The 19,329-nt window shown below is 45.7% G+C and overlaps 1 protein-coding gene across 2 annotated transcripts in view; it reads left to right on the top strand.

The window, feature by feature from the left end:
• Positions 1-14,492, top strand: part of Pcsk6 (proprotein convertase subtilisin/kexin type 6) — a 181,108-nt gene extending 166,616 nt beyond the window's left edge. The window contains exons 18-21 of one of the 2 annotated variants that reach the window (XM_047539423.1): positions 1,439-1,542; positions 7,338-7,467; positions 11,502-11,614; positions 13,048-14,492. In XM_047539423.1, coding sequence (XP_047395379.1) covers positions 1,439-1,542; positions 7,338-7,467; positions 11,502-11,614; positions 13,048-13,145 — 445 coding nt within the window. In that variant the 3' untranslated portion in view covers positions 13,146-14,492. The remainder of the gene's footprint in view (positions 1-1,438; positions 1,543-7,337; positions 7,468-11,501; positions 11,615-13,047) is intronic. The other variant, XM_047539422.1, reaches the window with a different exon arrangement.
• The last annotated feature ends 4,837 nt before the right edge of the window (positions 14,493-19,329 follow it).

Below are 19,329 nucleotides of genomic sequence, written 5' to 3'. Positions count from 1 at the left end.
CAGAATGCAGAGAAATACTTTACTTACATTTATCCATTTACTATAAAGGATGTTACAAAGGAAACTGATGAACAGCCAGATGAAGAGATGCATAGGACAGGTCTGGAAGGATCAAGAGCACAGGAGTTTCTACCCCTGGGGAGTGGGGGTGTACCTCCTTCCCAGCAGGTGTTCTCATTCACCTACATAGAAGCTTCTCAAACTCTGTTGGAGTTTTTCTGGAGGTTTCCACGTGGAATCATGAGTTATTATATCATTGACCACTGGTGATCAATTCAACCTTCAGCCCTCTCCCCTCTTCTGAGGTCGGGGTGGTAGACTGAAATTCCCAGTCCTCTAATCATGTGGCTGGTTCACCTGGCAACCAGCCCCCAATCCTGAGACTACTTAGAAGCCCCCAGCCACCAGTCATCTCATTATCATGCAGAAAAATACTTATCATTTTATTGATTCCAAAGGTTTTAGGAGCTATGTACCAGGATGAAGACCAAATAAATATTTCTAGTTATAAACCACAATATCACAGCAGGATGCTTTGGATCTGACAGATGCACCCTAGAGCGCTTGTTCAATAATGTTTTGTGGCAAACCCATTTGAAATGTATGTATCAGACACAGTACAATTTCAGGAACTGAAGAAAACATAGTAGGTGATATTTATGTACTTTGCTGTGTGCCAGACACCAAACAGTTACATATATTTGCTCAGTGAGTTCTCCGAGCACGTTATACTGTAGGAACCAATTAACAGGAGGAAACGGAGGTGCAGAGAGGTTAGCTGGCTTGCCTGGGGTTGCACGCCGGGAAGTGGTGGAGCCAGATCCAGCGTGGGTGGTCTAGCTCAGTCTGTGTCCCTGCGAGGCCTGGCTGGGCTGCCTGGCTGGAGCAAGGGGAGGGCAAGCACTGATGGAGTGAAAAAGGAAGCAGGAGCCACATCAAGCAGACCTGCCAGATCCCGGGAGGGGATCTTATTTCAAGGTCATGGTGAAGTCAGGGAGGTTTCAAGCCAGGAGAAGCAGGGGCAGATCCAGAGCTGAGGGTCAGCCTTGTGGCTGACACCCCCCTGATACAAAGCAAATGCTGACACTTCAAGGGGGACTCAGACCATGTGACTGAGCCAGCATGCCACCACTGGTAACCCCATATGCTCCAGTTCTCCTCAGGGGATCAGATTCAGGTTTGAGAATCAGCAATGAACAGAAGCTGGCATAGAAGAGGGCCCAAGACCTGGACCTCCTATGCCAGGACCAAGGCATGGGGACCTCTAGCTAGCTTCAGGACAGCTTTGCTAGCTTTCATTAGCTGGAAGCCTTCAGAGACACCAAGCCTTGTGCTTCAACAACTTTCATTTCCTCCTGTGAAAGATGTTTGAAGGCAAATTATAATTTCATTAGAATTTTGGAACAGTTGTAGAAACCAGCCTCTTTCTTTTCAACAGCCTTGCACGGGGCAGCTGCATTCCAGACTGTGAACCAGGCACCTACTTTGATTCTGAGCTGATCAGATGTGGGGAATGCCATCATACCTGCCGAACCTGCGTGGGTGAGCTCATTGCCTGCAGAGGCCTTAGCTTCCCTGGACATTTGCAATCAGGGTTGCTGAGAGGGTTAGGCTAGCTACCTTGAAACCAAGAAAACCCCAGAACATCATGGTCATTTGCATTTATTAGAGCATTTAAAAAACAAAGGCAAGGGACTGGGATGTAGCTCAGTGATGGGGCACTTGCCTAGCATGTGCAAAATCCTGGATACAATTCCTAGCACTGCAAGAAAAAAGAAAATAAAACACAAAGGACCCTCCCAGGGCTGAGAGAAGGGTGAAGAAGGTGAATGAGGAGTTATTATTTAATGAGTAAAGAATTCCAGTCTGGGAAGGTAGAAAAGTTCTAGAAAAGGATAGTAGTGGGGGCTGGGGAAATAGCTCAGTTGGTAGAGTGCTTGCCTTGCAAGCACAAGGCCCTCAGTTCGATCCCCAGCACCACAAAAAAAAAAAAAAAAAAAAAAAATTAGAAAAGGATAGTAGTGATAGTTGCACAATAATGTGAATGTACTTAAAACCAGTGAACATTTAAAAATGATCAAAATGATGGTGAATTGTATGTTATGTACATTATTCCACAACTTTAAAATTAAAAAACAAAAAGTGCAACAGTCCACTGAGCAAGCAGCTTGGGTTACCCAACATTAGAAACTCAGCGAGGCCAAAAGTGGTGGTGCACGCCTGTAATCTCAGCAACTCACGAGGCTGAGACAGGAAGATCACAAGTTTGAGGCCAAGCCTCAGCAACTTAGTGAGACCCTGTCTCAAAATAAACAATTTTAAAAAATGGACGGGGATGTAGCTCAGTAATAAAGTACCCCTGAGTTTAATCCACAGCACCCCCTCCCAAAAAATAAAAAGAATGAAAAGAAAAGAAACCCAGCTAGGCATAGGAAGTGGATGTTTTCAGGCAAGGGATAAAAGACACTTAACTGCTCATGAGCCATCTTGTCTTGGAGCTTGGCTCTTGGTACAGAATTGCACTAAAATGCAGCACCATAAAGATTCAGAAGGCTCCTAGAGAAGCAGGAATGAATCCAGGTGGGAACAGGGATGGGGATGTTACAAAACAGAACCTTAATTCTTTGTACCTGTGTTCACTCATTCTGAGCATTTTATTCAAAGAAGAAAAGACTGCTATAAACAATTTTACATGTATTGTAATTCCCCACAAAGATTATAGCACAGATGTCTCCAGGCACAGTTTTTATGTAGAATAGAGTGGAGATTTCATTCATTTTATTGTGTTTCATTTTGTAGTTATCTTCACAAATAACTTGAAGCACACCATGAGTTTGTGGGCTCAGATATATTTCAGATAAAGTTTTCTCCTCTTCGTCCTTCCTCCTTCCCCCAGCACTTTAGTGTATTCTCACAAACTCACATACTTGAGTTTTTATAGCCATAAAAATTTAAGAATTAGTCTGCTAAATCAGTTGCCATGACAACAGTCATCAGAAATACCACAGGGTGGGCACAGCCCTCCCTCCCCAATATGGCCAGCTAAGCCCTTTGTAGCTGTCATCTGTGCTGTCCAGGAGTGGACATGCCAGCCAGAGAAACCAGGGACGTGGTCAGGGCCAGCATCCACAAGTGCTGACCCTAGGCCACCTCCATACCCTCCTGGGACAACCCCAGAAGGAACCAGGCTTAGCATCTGGAAGAGTTTCACCTGTGGTTGGCTCAGCAGCTTTTCTAGCATGTTGCCTTTTACCTTTTCATCTGTTATCTTTATTTTTTATTTTTTGTTTCTTGACCCATTGTTTAGCCCAGGTTGGTTAAGAAGCAGTGCTTGTGATGCTTATTTAAATGTCAGAGTCACTTCAATTCATAACATTCAGGTGTGTAGTTGTATAAGGCTTTTGATTCAACAATTCAGTTCGCTTCTCTTTCTCCATGTCCCCAGACTGCTTGATGAGCTATATTGAGTCACTTGTAGATTTCCTCATCTCAATCCCTTGTCTTCTCTATCACTTCAGGCACTTAATTCAACAGTGTGCCGGTCTAAAGAGCTCTTGGGGAGCAAAGATTCTCCGTACTTCCCCATTCCCTCTGGCCTGGGTTCTTTCTAACCTCCTAGGAATACATGCAACCCCAGGCAGCTGCAGAAGTCTCTCTCCCTCACTCAAAGGCACCTGGAAGCTTCTTGCTTCCCATCAGATGTGAGTGTCATTAGAAGCATCTGTTCTTCGCTGCCCACTGGAGCCATGGGCCTGCCTGGCCTTCCTTTCCTGACTCTTACAGAGTGACTGCTATTGCTGACCACCAACACAATGTCATGGACACGGTCATGGGGAAGGTCAGGGTCAGGTTTGAATGCCTGGTGGCACTCAAATATTATGCCTCAAATAGGGCATAATGTCACCTGTCCCCACCCTGGACCCCAGCACACTCAACAAGTGGCTTCATGAGAATGAGGTTTTTTTTCCATCTTCAGTACAGGTGCCCAGTGCATCCTGGCATGGAGCTAGTGATTCCCTTGGGAATCAGTGTATCCACCATAGGTTAAGTCAGTGGACCTATGGAACTGGCCTGGCTCCACTTATCTACCTGGGACATTGGTCAGCCTCTGGCAGCCAGTAGGACACACACATACAGGCACCTACAGGTCTGGATGAGAAGTAGTGCCCCAGGGACCTGTGAGGGTCAGACCTCACCCATGGGCATCCTTGGCCTGAGAGAACACGGCATAAAATAGCAAATAAAAACACCATGACAGATCAAGAGAGACTTCAGAGAAGAGAACTTGTTTTCTGTCTTAGTTCCTGTAATGGCACGTTACTCTTGCTTTTTGAACAAGGGCTCTGCAGTTTCACTTTGCACTGGGGTCCGTGAATGTGGCAGCATAATGGGTTAGCGTAAGCTCTTATTGTTATGATCATGGTTGCCTCTAAAGCATTCAAAGCCTATAAAGACTTGTGACTTAATGGAATCCTTGAAACACTTTGAGTTATAAAAGTCATATTTTAGTAGTTGTGAAAAAAATTTCCTTAGAAATGTGTGTTCAACCTGCTTTTTTTATTGCAGTAGAATATACATAACATAAAATTTACCATCTTTACCAGTTTTTTATATTTTAATAAACATATAATATTTTTACTTACTCATAGTGGACAGTATTATAATTCAACACATGTATTCAGTGTGTAATGACCAAATCAGAGTAATTAGCACTTCCATCTCCTCAAATGTCATCATTTCCATGTGTTGGGGATCCTCAAACTCTTCTCTAGTTGTTTGGAAATGTTTAATTGTGGTAGACTTGAGTTGCTCTACTGAACTATACATTAGAACTACTCCCCTTCTCTGTGTTTGATGCCCATTATCTACCCTCTCACTACCTCCACTACCCATTTTGACAATTTTTAGATGTACAGTTCAATGGCATTCAGTGCATTCACTGTTTCACATCCAACATCACCATCCACTTCCAGAGATTTTCATGTTCCCCAAGCGAATATGATCAATGGTTTTTTTTGTTTGTTTGTTTCTTTCTTTTTTGTGGTACTGGGAACGGAACTCAGGGCCTCACATATGCTGCAAAATTGCTGTGCCACTCTTTTGCCGACCCAAAATCAGCTATTTTTTAATATATTTTTGTTGTAGATGGACACAAAAAAATACTTTATTTTTATTTATTTATTTTTATTTGGTGCTGAGGATTGAACCCAGTGCCTCCCACATACAAGGCAAGCACTCTACCACTGAGCTACAACCCCAGCCCCCGCCATCAACTTTTACATTTAATAAATTGAACATCAGACTTGAGGTGCAGCTCAGTAGTAGAGTGCATGCTCAGTGTGCACAAACACCTGGGTTTGATCCGCAGCACCACCAAAAAGTAAATAAATCAAGCATTAAATGAAATACAAATGAGAATAAGCTTCCTTTGCCAACACAGAGGCTCCTCAGGCATTAAGTAAAGATTGTAGTGATGGAGGAAGAACAGTGGGGGTAACAGAGTTTAGCAGGTAAGGCAGGAGGGAAGGGACAGTGGTGGGCACTGAAAATCCTCTGAGGCCCAACACAGAATGGCAGCCCCTCCAAATACACTAAACCTACCACCTTGACCTGCAGACACTCCCTGGGAATAAAGAATGGAAAGGGGTTGGTTGGTAGAAGTTAGAGACCAGCTTCCCACTGAGAACAGCATAAACCTGACTGAATCCCTACTGTACCTGGGGCAGTCTTCAATCACAATTGCAGGAAAAGATGAACCCCATGTGGAGACACTGGCCCATTATAGAGGCCCCATTGCCCCAGAGGGCCCTGCTTCTACTTCCCACTCAAATTCTGTGACCTTCTGGGTTTTATTCTTCCTGACTATCCAAAGAGGAACTTAACCTGGATGAGCTCAGAATTCCTTCCCTGAAACTTCTAAGATATGGAGTAGCCCCAGAGCCTTGTTTGTGCCTGATGCCCACCAAGGTTGTGGAACCTCAACAAAGGATCTTCCATTGATGCAGCAGAGAGGCCTTAGCTTATCCACTTATTCCAAGAAGTACTATCATTGCATTAACTTTCAGCCCACAGTCTAAGACCAAAATCAAAATAAAGTGGGATAAAAAAAAGTTTACCCAAGGACTGTGATAATAAGTGGATTAATCCGTTTTCTGTTACTGTAACAAAATAACTAATGTGGAGTACTTATAAGGAAAACAGGTTCATTTAGCTTACAATTCTAGAGGTCTAAAAGCATGGTGTCAGCATTAGCTCGACTCTGGTGAGGATGGCAGATAGCAAGGGCAGGAGCCCTTGTGAGAGGAAGGGATCACATAATAAGACAACCAGAGAGAGAGAGAGAGGAGGGACCAGAAATAGCCACTAGGCCCCACATCTTAAAAGTTGCATCACTTCCAAATACTGCCACACTGAAGACCAAGATCCCAACACATGACACTTGAGGACACTCTCAAACCATATCCCAAACATAGCAGCATCTGAGATGATTTCCTCTCCATTCTCAGCCTTCTAAACTGCCAGCCAGTGATCCTGCCTCTCTCTAAGGTTCCTTGTCAAGTGGTCCTTGGGGATTTTTGCCTAGTCACTATAGTATATCTGACCAAGGGCAACAAATCCACTGACTCTGGGCCAAACAGTAGGATTTCCTTCATAACACTTGATCCTTAACTGTAGGGTTTCTTCCATAACACTTATCTCCTCAGACTACCCCTCCCCACCCCAGAAGCCCTTACTCATTTTTTCTCTTATTGAAAATGCCCTGGTTATCCAATGAGACTATGATACAGGCTACAAACACCAGCCACAGATGCAATTTTAAAAGATTAAGTAACTACAACTTAAAAAGTGAAAAGAAACAGGTGAAAATAATTTTAACCTAATGTATCTAAAACTATCCTTTCAACATGTATCAATATTTTAAAAAATGAACTATGTTGCATTCTTTTTTAACAGTAGGACTTGGAAATCCAGTGGGTATTGTTTTAGTTTGCAGCACATCTTGGTTTGGCCACCCGGCTCCTGGGTGTAGCCTAGCAGGGAAGGAAGTGTTTGGAACCAGAGACAATCGTCATGGTACAGGCCATGGGGAGGCATGCTCCCTACTGAGGTTGGATCATGTCTCCAATGACCCCATCTGTGAAAGGGGAGTGGCAATGCCCACCTAAAAATTGGTGAGCATAGCACAGCCCTCAGTGGGCAACAGGGAAATGCCAACTGCGTTGCTAGCCTGGGGCATCTGAAACATTCCATAGACCTCTCAAGGCACTGGAGCAAGCCTAGGATGTGACCATCAGCAAGGAGTCCCTGACATCTGCTTCCTTTCCCGTACCTCTAAGGGCCCAGCAGAGAAGAATGTATTCACTGTGCAAAAAACTTCCACTTCCAAGACTGGAAATGTGTGCCGGCGTGTGGTGAGGGCTTCTACCCAGAGGAGATGCCTGGCCTGCCCCACAAAGTGTGTCGAAGGTACGGTCTTCCAGGCTCAGATTGCTGGGGAATGGTGGCCTGCTATGTCCAAAAGAGGAGTGGCTGAAGGGCCAGGTGTGGTGGCACCTTTTCTGGGGCCTAGGGTAGGGACATACAGCATCACCCACTGTTGTAGGTGCAGTGGGCAGATAGAAACCCTTTTACTGAGGAAGGGATGACCGTCGTTAGTGATTGCCACAATCACAAGTTAGTTGGTAACCATTTGTGCCTTTGTTTATTTAATGCATATTTGTTTGATTAGTGCCTACTGTGTGTCAGGCACTGGGTAGCAGCTGGGATGGGGCAGGAAACAGAAGAACAAGATGCCTGTCTCGTGGCACTCACACCCCAGTAGCAGACTACACTGGAAGGCTTCACACTGGAAACCATATTTGGAGCTTTTTTTTGTTTTGTTTTTTTTGTTTTTGGGTGCTGGGGATCGAACCCAGGGCCTTGTGCTTACAAAGCAAGCACTCTACTGACTGAGCTATCTCCCCAGTCCCCATATTTGGAGCTTTTTTTAAAAAATTCTAAATTAGATATTTTAGAGAAAATCCTCATCTCCTCATTCTAAATCCATTTCTTCTGTAGTCAGTGCACATATATTTAACGCTCTCATTCTCCATTTACTCCTGTGTACAGACACATACAGTCCACCTTATGTGGTAGTGGACATTTAGCTGTGACACAGGTCATTAAGGGAGAAGCCATGTGCTTTGGTCTCCTCTTGTCTTGCTGAAGATTGTCTCATATCAGGACATCACAAACCCAGACCTGGCAGCAGAGCAGGGCAGTCTGTCATATTCGGGGTGAGAGTAGCAAGCAGGAGCTAAAGGTGACAGTGATGTGATAGTGGGGTGGGCTGTGAGGGAAGCAGGGGTACCTTCTGTCTGATATAAATTCATAGCAAGGGAGGTGGGGACATTCATGCCCAGTGGGCTTTGGTAGGTGCTCCCCATAATGGGGCCTGTCTCCCAGTCTATATTGAGAACTGCTGTGGCTTGTCACCTAATCCCTTGAAAACAAACAACTATACCATGAGACCACCAAGTCCTTGCACTTATGCAACCCTCAAGAGGATCCTGGTAGGGGTCCCATGTCTGTGCAAAGTTCAGCCCCTCTGCTGAGTTTATTTGAAATGGGAAATTCACCACATTTCCCCCAGCCTTGCTGGGTCCTACTCAGGATCCTGAGCACAGTTGTCTGAAGTAAACCTTTCATTTTCTCCAGACAGCTGGTTTGTAGATAATAAAACTAAAGATGGCACCTAGGGAGAATTTGGAACTAAACAGTGATAATCACTTTCATTTGTCAAATATCCTGGATTCCAGGGAATGCTATGCCCACAGCTGTGGCAGGTGGACCCCTGTGTGGTATCCAGAGGCCATGGTGTCCCCAGCCTCCAGGAGGCTGGATGCAGCAGCCCCTGTAAGCCCCTCCTGGGACATGAGGGTTCAGGAGTTTCCTGGATACTGGCTTCTATGTGAGGAGAAGCTTGTTCACCCTGGAGGGGAGTCAGTGCTGGGGCTGACACACCATGTCTAGGAGAGACACCCCAGGAAGAACCCTGCAGAGCCACAAAGTGATGAAATGCTGGCACTTCACAAAATTTCCATCTTTCAAGCTGTGGCAATAATGAACACAACTCAGGAGGCTGAAGCAGGAGGATCACAAGTTCAAGACCAACTTGGGCAAGTTAGTGAGTAGAAAGGACTGGTGATGTACCTCAGTGGTAGAGTGCCCCTGGGTTCAATCCCCAGTATCACAATAAATAAATAAATAAACAGACAGACAACTTTCATCTTTCAGAGTTCTCTGACCCTGAAGAGCCCATCAGTGTGGACTCCTCCCCAGGAAGAAGGGCCTTGGTCCACTTAGTTCTATAGCTCTCTCCCAACCTTGGGAGCATCAGCTTCTAGAGAGCCACAGTCTTCCTCCAGAGCCCAGAATGCTAACTGGCTCTCTGGCCATCCCCATGGATAGGCCAAAGCAGCTAGGACAGAGCATTGTGGCCTGTAAGTGGAAAGGTCAAGTTAGGGCACAGGGTTAGCAACCCAAATGCAAAGAAGACGGGGAAAGCTGCGACCTAAAGCCCAGAACAGCCCAAGAAAAGTATCTCAAAAAAGTTTCTGGACACCCCCATACCTTAGTAAGAGGACCTTCAGGAACAAGCAAAGATGTCTTGGAAGAAAAAGAGAGTAACTTGGTAGGATACTTGCCTAAGGGGTCATTTCTCATGCCCTGCCCCCCACCACCACTTCCTATTAGATGCCCAGTGGGGACAGAGACCCTCAGGGACATGCATTCTGCTCTAGGCTGTACCTAAACTGAAGCTTGGCAAAGGCTCCTGGAGCAGGTGGCCTGTGTCCAACTTTCACCTGGAACATCCTGAAGGTGGGAGGCTGAAGGAGTGGGCCCACAATGGTGCAGGAAAAAGGAGCTGCAAGATGCATGGCCTCCCTTTGAGAATTTGGCAGGGGAAAGTTGCCATGGTGTTTGGGGTGAAATAGGGATTAGAGAAGAACCAGAGGCATCGGAAATGCCCTCTGCCCAAGAAATCACCTGCCAGCACATTAACCCTGACAGAGGAAACAGGAACCAGAAGGCAACTGAGGGGAGAGGACACAGGGGCAGCATCACCCCTGTCTCAGGACAGTATGATATTGGATTCTTCTCCTACGCCTCCAGATGGGAGCCCAGGCCAGCTGTCACCATGCCCTGGGCTTTGTGAGACCCTGAACAGGAAACCAAGCTGAGCCTGCCTGGGCTTCTGCCTACAGAACTGGGAGCTACTGAGAAGTTATTTGGTTGACAGTTTGTGACACAACAACAGAAAACCAAGGCACCTTCCATCCCACCACACTCAAATAAGGTCATATTTGAAGAAGAGATAGCCATGTCCTGCTGGTTCTGTACCAGAGCCCACTCACACCTCAGTTATTCATAGCTGAAGCAATTATGACCTGAGATGCCCAGGTCCCTATGTCTACCAAATGACTGACGTTCATTTAAGTGGCTGGGCTTAGGCCTAGCTCCCGTCTCACTGGTGTGCATGTCTGTAAGAGATGCCAGGAGGGTCCCCAGGGGAAAATCACCCCTTGTGCTGTGGCATCAAGGGTCTGTGACTGGACCACAAAAAGGTGCAGAGGTAGCGTGACAAGGACCAGACTGCAGGAACTTTCCAAAAGAACATTAGGAATGGAATCTTGTATGGTTGACTCTGGTGAGTCCTCTAATCAGGTGGGAGGTACTTTCAACTTTGAGAGACATACCACATCTGTCACAGCTACTCAGCTCTGCCAACCATGGCACAAAAGCAACTACAGACTGTATGTAAATGAAAACGTGTTCCTGTAAAACTGGTGACTGTCACCCTCCACTGTGGCATACAGACTGCCCCTGAGGTCATAAGGACTGCATTAGTAATATCCCTGGGTCCAGCTATGGGCTACACTGTGCCAGGACTATCCTAGGAGGGGCAAGAACTGGGAGGGCATCCTCACCTCTTTGAGGTGGGTGGGCACGGCAGCCACGGACAGCCTGCCTGGTGGGTAGCAGCAGCCCTCCTGTCAGCTCTGGAATCAGGTTCGTCACCTCCCTGGAAGAAGTCCGGCCCCATCCTCAAGCCTACAGCCACTGCAGCTGGCAGCCTCTAGAGGAAACATGTGCCCATACAGCTCTGAGAGCCACAGGACAGGTGGGCACAGAGCCCAGGAAGGTGTCCAGGGATGCCACAGGAAGTCTCAGAGATGCAGGCCTGGCCTTCACTTGTGGGCATGCTCCAGCCAACTGGCCATGGCTGTCTTCACCCTCCTGGGAAAACAAGTCAAGTCAGACAGGAGGGAAGACACGTCAACACTGGAGCTGTTTTAGAGCATCCTGGGGGACACAGTCATAGCCTTTCCACAGAGGACCAAAGCTGAGGGGGCTGGGGGTTTGTTCAGGGAAGGTGAGAGGTTAGGAGAGCTCCAAGGGAGCCTGGAGTGGTTGGGCCTCTTCCCCAAGCCTCAGCAGGAGCTGGTGTCTTCCCACAGGTGTGAAGAGAACTGCCTGAGCTGTGAGGGCTCCAGCAGGAATTGCAGCAGATGTAAGTCGGGCTTCACGCAGCTGGGGTCCTCCTGCATCACCAACCACACGTGCAGCAACGGTGAGCCCCAACCCACCAGCCTCTGGTCAAAAGGGAAAGCAGGCATGGCAGACCTCCGAACAGGCATGCTTGCCTCTGATTTAGTGAGCTGTCTTGGGCTTCTCTAGGCCCTGTGGCTCTCTCACACATTGACCATGGAGGCAGCCCAGCCACTGCCGATCTGTTTGTTGAGTGACTCTGAAAAAGGATTTTGTTCTTGTACCATTCCCATTCTCATGCCATAAGGCCCCAGAAAGCCTGAGTGTGGCAGCTTCCTTGAGGGGGAGGTCCCACTTTGCTGGTCAAAGCCAGGCATCCTGGAGGATCTCAGCCTTGGGACTAGAAGGACGGAACCCAGAGCTAGCCCCGCACTGGGAAGCAGGAATCCCACCTGTGCAGAGGGAGGTCTGACATTTGTGCTGTGGGAGAGCTCTTCTTCTCCAGGTACACAGAGTCAAGGATAGGCTGTGAAAACAGAAACTCACAAGGGAACCAAAGATGGTGCCCAATTTGGGGATTCCAGGCAAGAAGGGTTGGCAGAGGACTCTGTCCTGGAAGTCTGGTGTAGGAGCCATTTACAGATGCACTATGGCAGGGAGGATGCTGTGGTTCAGCAAGGAGCAGGTAGTAGCTCTAGGCACCACATCCTGGCACACAAGGGAAGGGAGCTGCCAGTTCCAGAGTGTCCAAGGGACAGGGCAAGTATGTGGTGCTGCCCCAACCACCAGAGCACGAAGCCCACAGAGAGCCCTGCAGACCACACAGTTGCCTCCCTGCCTTGCGGATTACTTTTTTGGTTTGCAAAATTGTGGCCTTCAAAGGCCAGGAAGCTTCCAGTTTAGTAAGTTACCTGCTCAGGTTATGTATCCAACCCACAAAAGTGAGAATACCACAGGAGGGTCTCCCAGATCTTACTCATAACAATGCATCACAGTGATAATGCAGCTGCCAGAGACTGGCACCCACAGCTTTTCCATCACTGAGTCCTGTCCTTCTCCTCTGATGTCTCTCTTCCTCCCATCTCATGCCTCCCCATTTGGAGTATCCCCTGGACTGTGGCAGCAGTCTGCATTCCTGCCTCCCTCCAGCCCTGCCCTCCTGCTTGCCATAGATGCTTCTTCTTAAGCCTCCCACCAGCACGATTGTCCAGAAAGACAGGTTCACTTGTGCACCAAAGGCCCCACTGGCCTAAACTGGCGGTCCCCCATGTCCCCCACCCTATCCTGCCTGTTCCCCTCATGAACCTTCCCCTTGTCACTTAGACTCAGCAAGAGCCTGTACACACCAGATGCCACCTCTGCCACACTAGACTTACTCAGTGAAGCACATGGCAGGAGGGGTCCCCCATGTGGTGCACCATCAGTGCCCAGCAAACACAGAACTGTTGAAATGATCCTAACTGGTCCCAAGGTCTGACCTTTCCCTTCTTTTCCTTTCCTGATGCGGGGCCCCAGCTGATGAGACCTTCTGCGAGATGGTGAAATCCAACCGGCTCTGCGAACGGAAGCTCTTCATACAGTTCTGCTGCCGCACGTGCCTCCTGGCTGGGTAGGGGTACCAGCTGCCCACAGAGTGCAGGGCCTCTCCTCTGTATCCATCCACCTTCCTCTACACTGTTGACCAGAACCTGTTGCAAGGGCAGTGCTCTGCATCTGACAGTTTTATCTCCCCAGGAGCCAGATCCTCCCTTAGCATCTTTAGGTACCTGAACCAGGTGGTGGTGGCCCTTAAGGACATGCTCCTGAAACAAGGATACCCTCTGAAACTCTGCTTGCTGGCTACAGTCTTCTGGAAAACTCAAAATGGAAACAAAATGAATTACAAGAATCCATAGCTCCAGCTTCAAAGCAGCTTCTAGGACCCTAAGTTTACTGAATCTTTGAGACCAAAGCAGAAAGGAAAGACGCTTGGCATCATGCATCGCTCTCCCTCCCTTGCTTTTGTGTGGCTCTGTAGTAAATCTCACTAGCCCTCTGGCAGGACCCTGGGCTGTCCTCACACGTGATGAAGAGCCCAGCCACGTACCTACACATCACCTGCCACGGCGCAACCTGGGGAACAGTTTGGTCAGACTGTAAATAAGATAGGCATAAAATGTATGACCACTGGGGATGGAATCTACATAGTCAGCTCCTTTTGAAACTGCAACAGCAGCTTAGAAAGTCCTACACCAAACCCAGATCAGAAGACTCTTCCTCTCTCTGCAGCATTCTCTGAGTGAGCCCAGCTGTCCTGTGACCGTGTACTGCCTGTGTCTCTAGGAGTCCCTGGGCCCGAATCATCACTCTACCTGATGCAGAGCCTTTGGAGGAAGGTCCCAAGGAGGCATTCCAGGGCCAGCCAAAAGACACCCCAATGACCAAGCAATTCCACTTAACAAAATGTAAACCTAGCCCACAAATCATTAATCATCCATTCCTTCCCATTTTATGGACTTGCTTTTAAAATATGTCTGGCACGGCCTCAACTCTTCAGGAGACTTGCTTTCAAGGTGGACGCTCCTGTGTCTGTATAGTATGAGCCTACGTGACACGGCTGGATTTATTTCTGCCAAACCTGTGTAGGCATTTTATAAGCTACGTGTTCTAATTTTTACCGATGTTAATTATTTTGACAAATATTTCATATATTTTCATTGAAGTACACAGATCTGCTTGATCAATTCCCTTTAATATGGGAATAACATTTGCCTTAAATTTTTTCAACCTTGTCTCTCTCCATATTGTCCTGCTCCCCTCTTTGACTACATTTCCCTTGTCACCTGTGAGCTGGCAAGAACCCAGCTGTTATCTATTGAATCCACAACTCTGAAAAAGAAATCAGTGAAGCAAATGCAATGTTAACCCTAAATTAATAAAAGAGTTAACATCTCCTGGAATAAGAGCCTGTATTTCTTTTTAAGACATAAAACATTGAACTTGAGGGCTGACCAGCCTGTGAAATGGATATTGCTTTGTGGTTCCTGGATCTACTTGATGTTATCACATGCAAGTCTTGACATAAGGAAATAATGGAGGGTCTCTGCCAGTTGTCCTTTAGCAAAGAGACCCTCTTTATGCAACCAAAGCCTGGTTGGGTGGCGCAGCTAGAGCCTCCCCAGATAGGTGGTCACCTTCCATTTGTCAAAGGGAGTCCTTTACATCCCAGACTGACCTCATCACCTATAGTTAGCAAGCATGATTTATTTAAGTTACAGCTGGTCTCTTGTTCTGTGACTGAGAACCCAGGGGTTATGTGCCAGTGGGGATTTTTTACCATGGCCTCTGTAAGGTCAGAAGCTTGTACTTGTTAGAATTCTTTAACTGCAGATAAAGAAAATGCACCAGTTACAACTCAAGAAAAAGCAAAAGCCGGTGATGAGGCATTGTTTCAGGAATCCAGGATTGATTCAGAATTTCAGGGAATGATGTGAACAGACCTTGGGAACTCTGAACCAGCACAACTGAACCCGGTTTGTACTGCAGCAGTGCCCTTCCCTCTCTCTCTAAAACCTGCTCCTCCAGTTGATGGAACAAATGACAATATCATTAACCAGCTTCCAAGTGAAACTGGCACATGTCCAGTCCCTTGAACAAACTCTGGGTCTACTTCTTGGCTCTATTTTCCCCCTGGAACAAGACTCTTAGTTAGCCTGGTTTATATTGGTGGTCACCAGTGTATCAGTGGTGGCCCCAAGGACAGGCTTATCAGCAGAATGTGGCTGTAGAGAGTGCTTTGCCAAAGTAGGGAGCAATGTGCCCCTCTCAGAAAGGCCACACAGTACAAGAGCTGTCTACCACAATCACAAATTGACCAGAGTTGCCGACAAGAAACAAGGAAGGAGTGAATGAGTACATTTGGGATACCAGAGCCAGTACTGGGAAAATATCCATAAAGATTCTGTCTCTCCCATGAGACTGATACTGAATTAAAATTAGCAACTTGCTAAATATCCCTGATGCACGGTGCCATTTGAGCCACTAAAACCTGGAATTGAAATTTGTGTCCACTGAGAACTTATGCTCTTATGGTTTGGTGAATTAAAAAAAAAAAAAAAAAAAAAAAAACTCCCTTTCTATGTCCCAAAAGATACCAACTACAAGATGCCAACCAGGCAGGCTCAGTATCACCTGTCCTCATTGTAGTGGCCAGGCCAGATGTCCCAAGGAGAGAGTTGAGAAGCTAGGGACAAAGTCCTAATGACTAAATGCCACCTTATTAAAATGACCTGACCACACTTGATGCCTATTTATAAATGGTCCAACCTCAAGGTGAGGATTATCTAAATTCAGTTGGGGCAGGATCTTGAGTCATGTACTCAATTTGTCATTTCACAGACAAGGACACTGGCTCACGGAGGTGAAGTCATTTGTCTTGGGCCACATACTGGCAAAGCTGCTGCCATCCCTGTGCCCAGGGAGGAGGTTGGTTCTCTGCAGGAGGGGTACCACTCTACAACTGACCAAACACAGCCACAATGCATTTTTTAAACTAGGATTATCTCTAGGGGGTGACATTTTTCAGAATTTATCCCCAGATTCTTTGGCAATGCACATCCCATCCCTCCCAGGCTACTGCTGACATTATGTCCTGTTTTCAAAGGACTTTGGAGAACTGCACTTTTTATATAACATGCACTGTAACGGGAAGGTGAGTGAACACAACTTTAAAAAGTTAAGGGCAACAAGTCCAGGAGTGGAGTGCCCTTGAACTTAGGGAGACCACCATCCACTGCATTACAACATTGTTGGTAATGGGGCTGGAGAGCTACCTTGCCTGAAACCTGGGGTGTGCTAGGCAGCAAGAACAGCTGATGGGTGGAAGTTTAACAAAGAAGATGGAAAGGAAAGGAGGTGGGAAATACAAAGGAACATTTTAATGTCCTATCATGTAGGGTGCTGGAAAGTAATATACCATGGCTGTTCTCCAGCTTTTTAAGGTTCTGCCCAGGCAGAAGGAACTGCACGCTGGTTACTGAGGAAAGCACGAGTTTACATTCCTGGCATTGGCCTTCAACACTACTTTTTCTTCCGTGAACTCAAGTCTTTATTCATCCTGGTTGGTTGTCTAGGTCTTTCCTGATAGCCTAAGCTCTGCTCTGTCACTTATCTGTGCATAGGAAAGCACCTTTGAATAGTTTAGAACTGAGCACCCTTCTCAGGCTCTGGAGTTTAGTCCGACCATGCAAAGCCCCACCACCACTATGGACCAGCTAATCTAAGTGTGACCAGACACCTCTTAGCCATGCTGTGAGGGCTATAGGCTACAGGAACCAAAGTGCCCAGAACAAAGAACATCTTATTGCAAATAACAGTAGTTCTCAACCAGGAATGATTTTTGTCTTCCAGGGAAGCTCTGGCAATGTCCAGAAACATTTTTAACAACTGGCATACTGTAACACATCACGTGGGTTGAGGCCAGGGATGCTGGTTAACATCTTGCATTGCATAGGACAGCCCCCATAACAAAGAATTGTGCAGCCCAAAATGTCAGTAGTGCTGAAGTTGAGAAACCTGGCCAAAAGAAATGGAATCAAAAAAGAAAATTGTTTGCAACATCATACTCTAAAATGAATGAAACTGCCTGTGGTTTGATTTCTGTCTTTATTTGTGTGCGGAAGCCAGGGAAACTCATTTAACTTCCTCCTTTTTCCCCTTTTCAAAGTGAAAAAATACTCTCCCTCCTCCTTGCCTTGCCTTTTTTAACCCAGCAGAAGAGCCAAGTAAATCAGCTCTCGGTCCAAGGACTCCACCTGGTGGCCCTCCTTGCAATTAAGCGAAATTGGATTGTATTAATAATTTGAAACACAAAGCAAAATTATAGAGAAGTTGCAAATATAATATTAAAAAAATACGTTCCTGAAAAATTTAAGAGTAAGTTTATGAAATGATACCCTATAAGTTCCCCCAAACACTAGGCATATTTCCTATAAATAAAGACATTTTCTACATAGTCATCAGAATCAAGAAATTAATGCTGTTTCTACCATCTTACCCACTGACTGGATTCTACTCCTTGTAGTTGGCCCGAAGATGCACTTAGCAAAAGGATCCAGCTTATAATCACACTTTGCATTCAGTCCTGTCCCTTTAATGTTCAGTCTGGAAGAGTTCCTGTCTTTCTTGGACTTTCATGGCCTTGAACCTCTTAAAGACTACAAACCTTCAGTTTGTGTTTGTCTGAAGTTTACTCATGTCTTTATTCATGTATCTTTGACGGGGATCTCACAGACATGACTCTGTTATTCTCATTAGCAGGTGCTACATGATTTTGATTTGTCCCACTGCTGGTGACATAAACTTTGACCACTTGATTTAGGGTTTTAGGATGTTCACTATCACCACTTTTCAAATAGTGTGCTGAAGAAGGCAGTGAACAAGGTAAAAATAATCAGTATAAGAAGTGAAATCTGTATGAGAAATTGACACGTAAAATTGTAGGTAGGGCACATGTGATGTTTCAACTATCAATATTCTCAAATAGCATAGTTACCTAAGATCCAAAAGAATGACTGGGCATGGTGGCTTAGAGGCTGAGGCCAGATGATCACTAATTCAAACCCAGCCTCAACAATTTAGTGAGGCCCTAAGCAACTTATCAAGACCCTGTATCAAAATTAAAAATATAAAAAAGGGCTGGGAATGTGGCCCAGCAGTTAAGCACTCCTGGGTTCAATCCCAGGCGCCAAAAACAAACAAATAAAAAAAATGGCTATAAACTATTTGAATTAATAAGTGAAAAGCTTAGTAGAGATAAACTGGATACCTCTTTTCCCTTACCTTAGAAAGACAAGCTAGTTGATAACAGCTCTTCAAATGCATTTGTAACACTGATGTGACCAAAGCACAATTAGGGACTTTGTGAAGGTTCTAGACAGAAGTTAAGCTGCCAAGCCTTAGTATTACATAGCTTTAATTTGTTAAACTAGGCATTAAGGCAATCTTCACGTATTAATCAACACCTCTTGTGGCACCTATTTAAATGAAAGTGAATTTCACAAGATTGCTGGATAAGATGCCAAAATATAAAAATCAACTGCAATTCGTTATACAGAAACAAATGCTGGAATTAAAAATTTTAAACAAAATATATTTTTACAAACCAGGCATTGGTGGCACACACCTGTAATCCCAGCCACTTGGGAGGCTAAGGCAGGAGGATCCCAAGTTTGAAGGCAGCCTAGGCAACTTAGCAAGACCCTCAGAAACTTAGTGAGACCCTGTTTCAAAAAAAAAAAAAAAAAAAAAAAGGACAGGGATGTAGTTCAGTGATAAAAGTGATAAAGCACCCTGAGTTCAATCCTCAAAACAATATAATACAATAGCATCAAAAACTATCAAATAATAAACTAAATGTTATCAAAGACATCAAAGGTCTTGCTGGGGTTGTGGCTCAGTGGCAGAGCACTTGCCTCACATGTGTGAGGCACTAGGTTCGATTCTCAGCACCACATATAAATAAATGAATAAAATAAAGGTATGTTAACAACTAAAAAATATATTTTAAAAAAAGACCAAAAGATCTGTATCCAAAATCTGAAATTAAAAAGGACCTAAATAAATGTAGAGTTATACCATGTACATGAATTGGCATACTCAATATTTTAAAGTTATCAATTATCTCCAGATTCATCTATGGATCCAGTACAATATAAATTAAAGCAGGGGTTCACCATTTGACCCAGCTATCCCACTCCTTGGCCTATACCCAAAGGACTTAAAATCAGCATACTACAGAGATACAGCCACATCAATGTT

This window comes from Sciurus carolinensis, chromosome 2, assembly GCF_902686445.1.
Source record: "Sciurus carolinensis chromosome 2, mSciCar1.2, whole genome shotgun sequence".
Lineage (NCBI taxonomy): Eukaryota > Metazoa > Chordata > Mammalia > Rodentia > Sciuridae > Sciurus > Sciurus carolinensis.
This window is presented reverse-complemented; position numbering and strand designations above follow the sequence as displayed.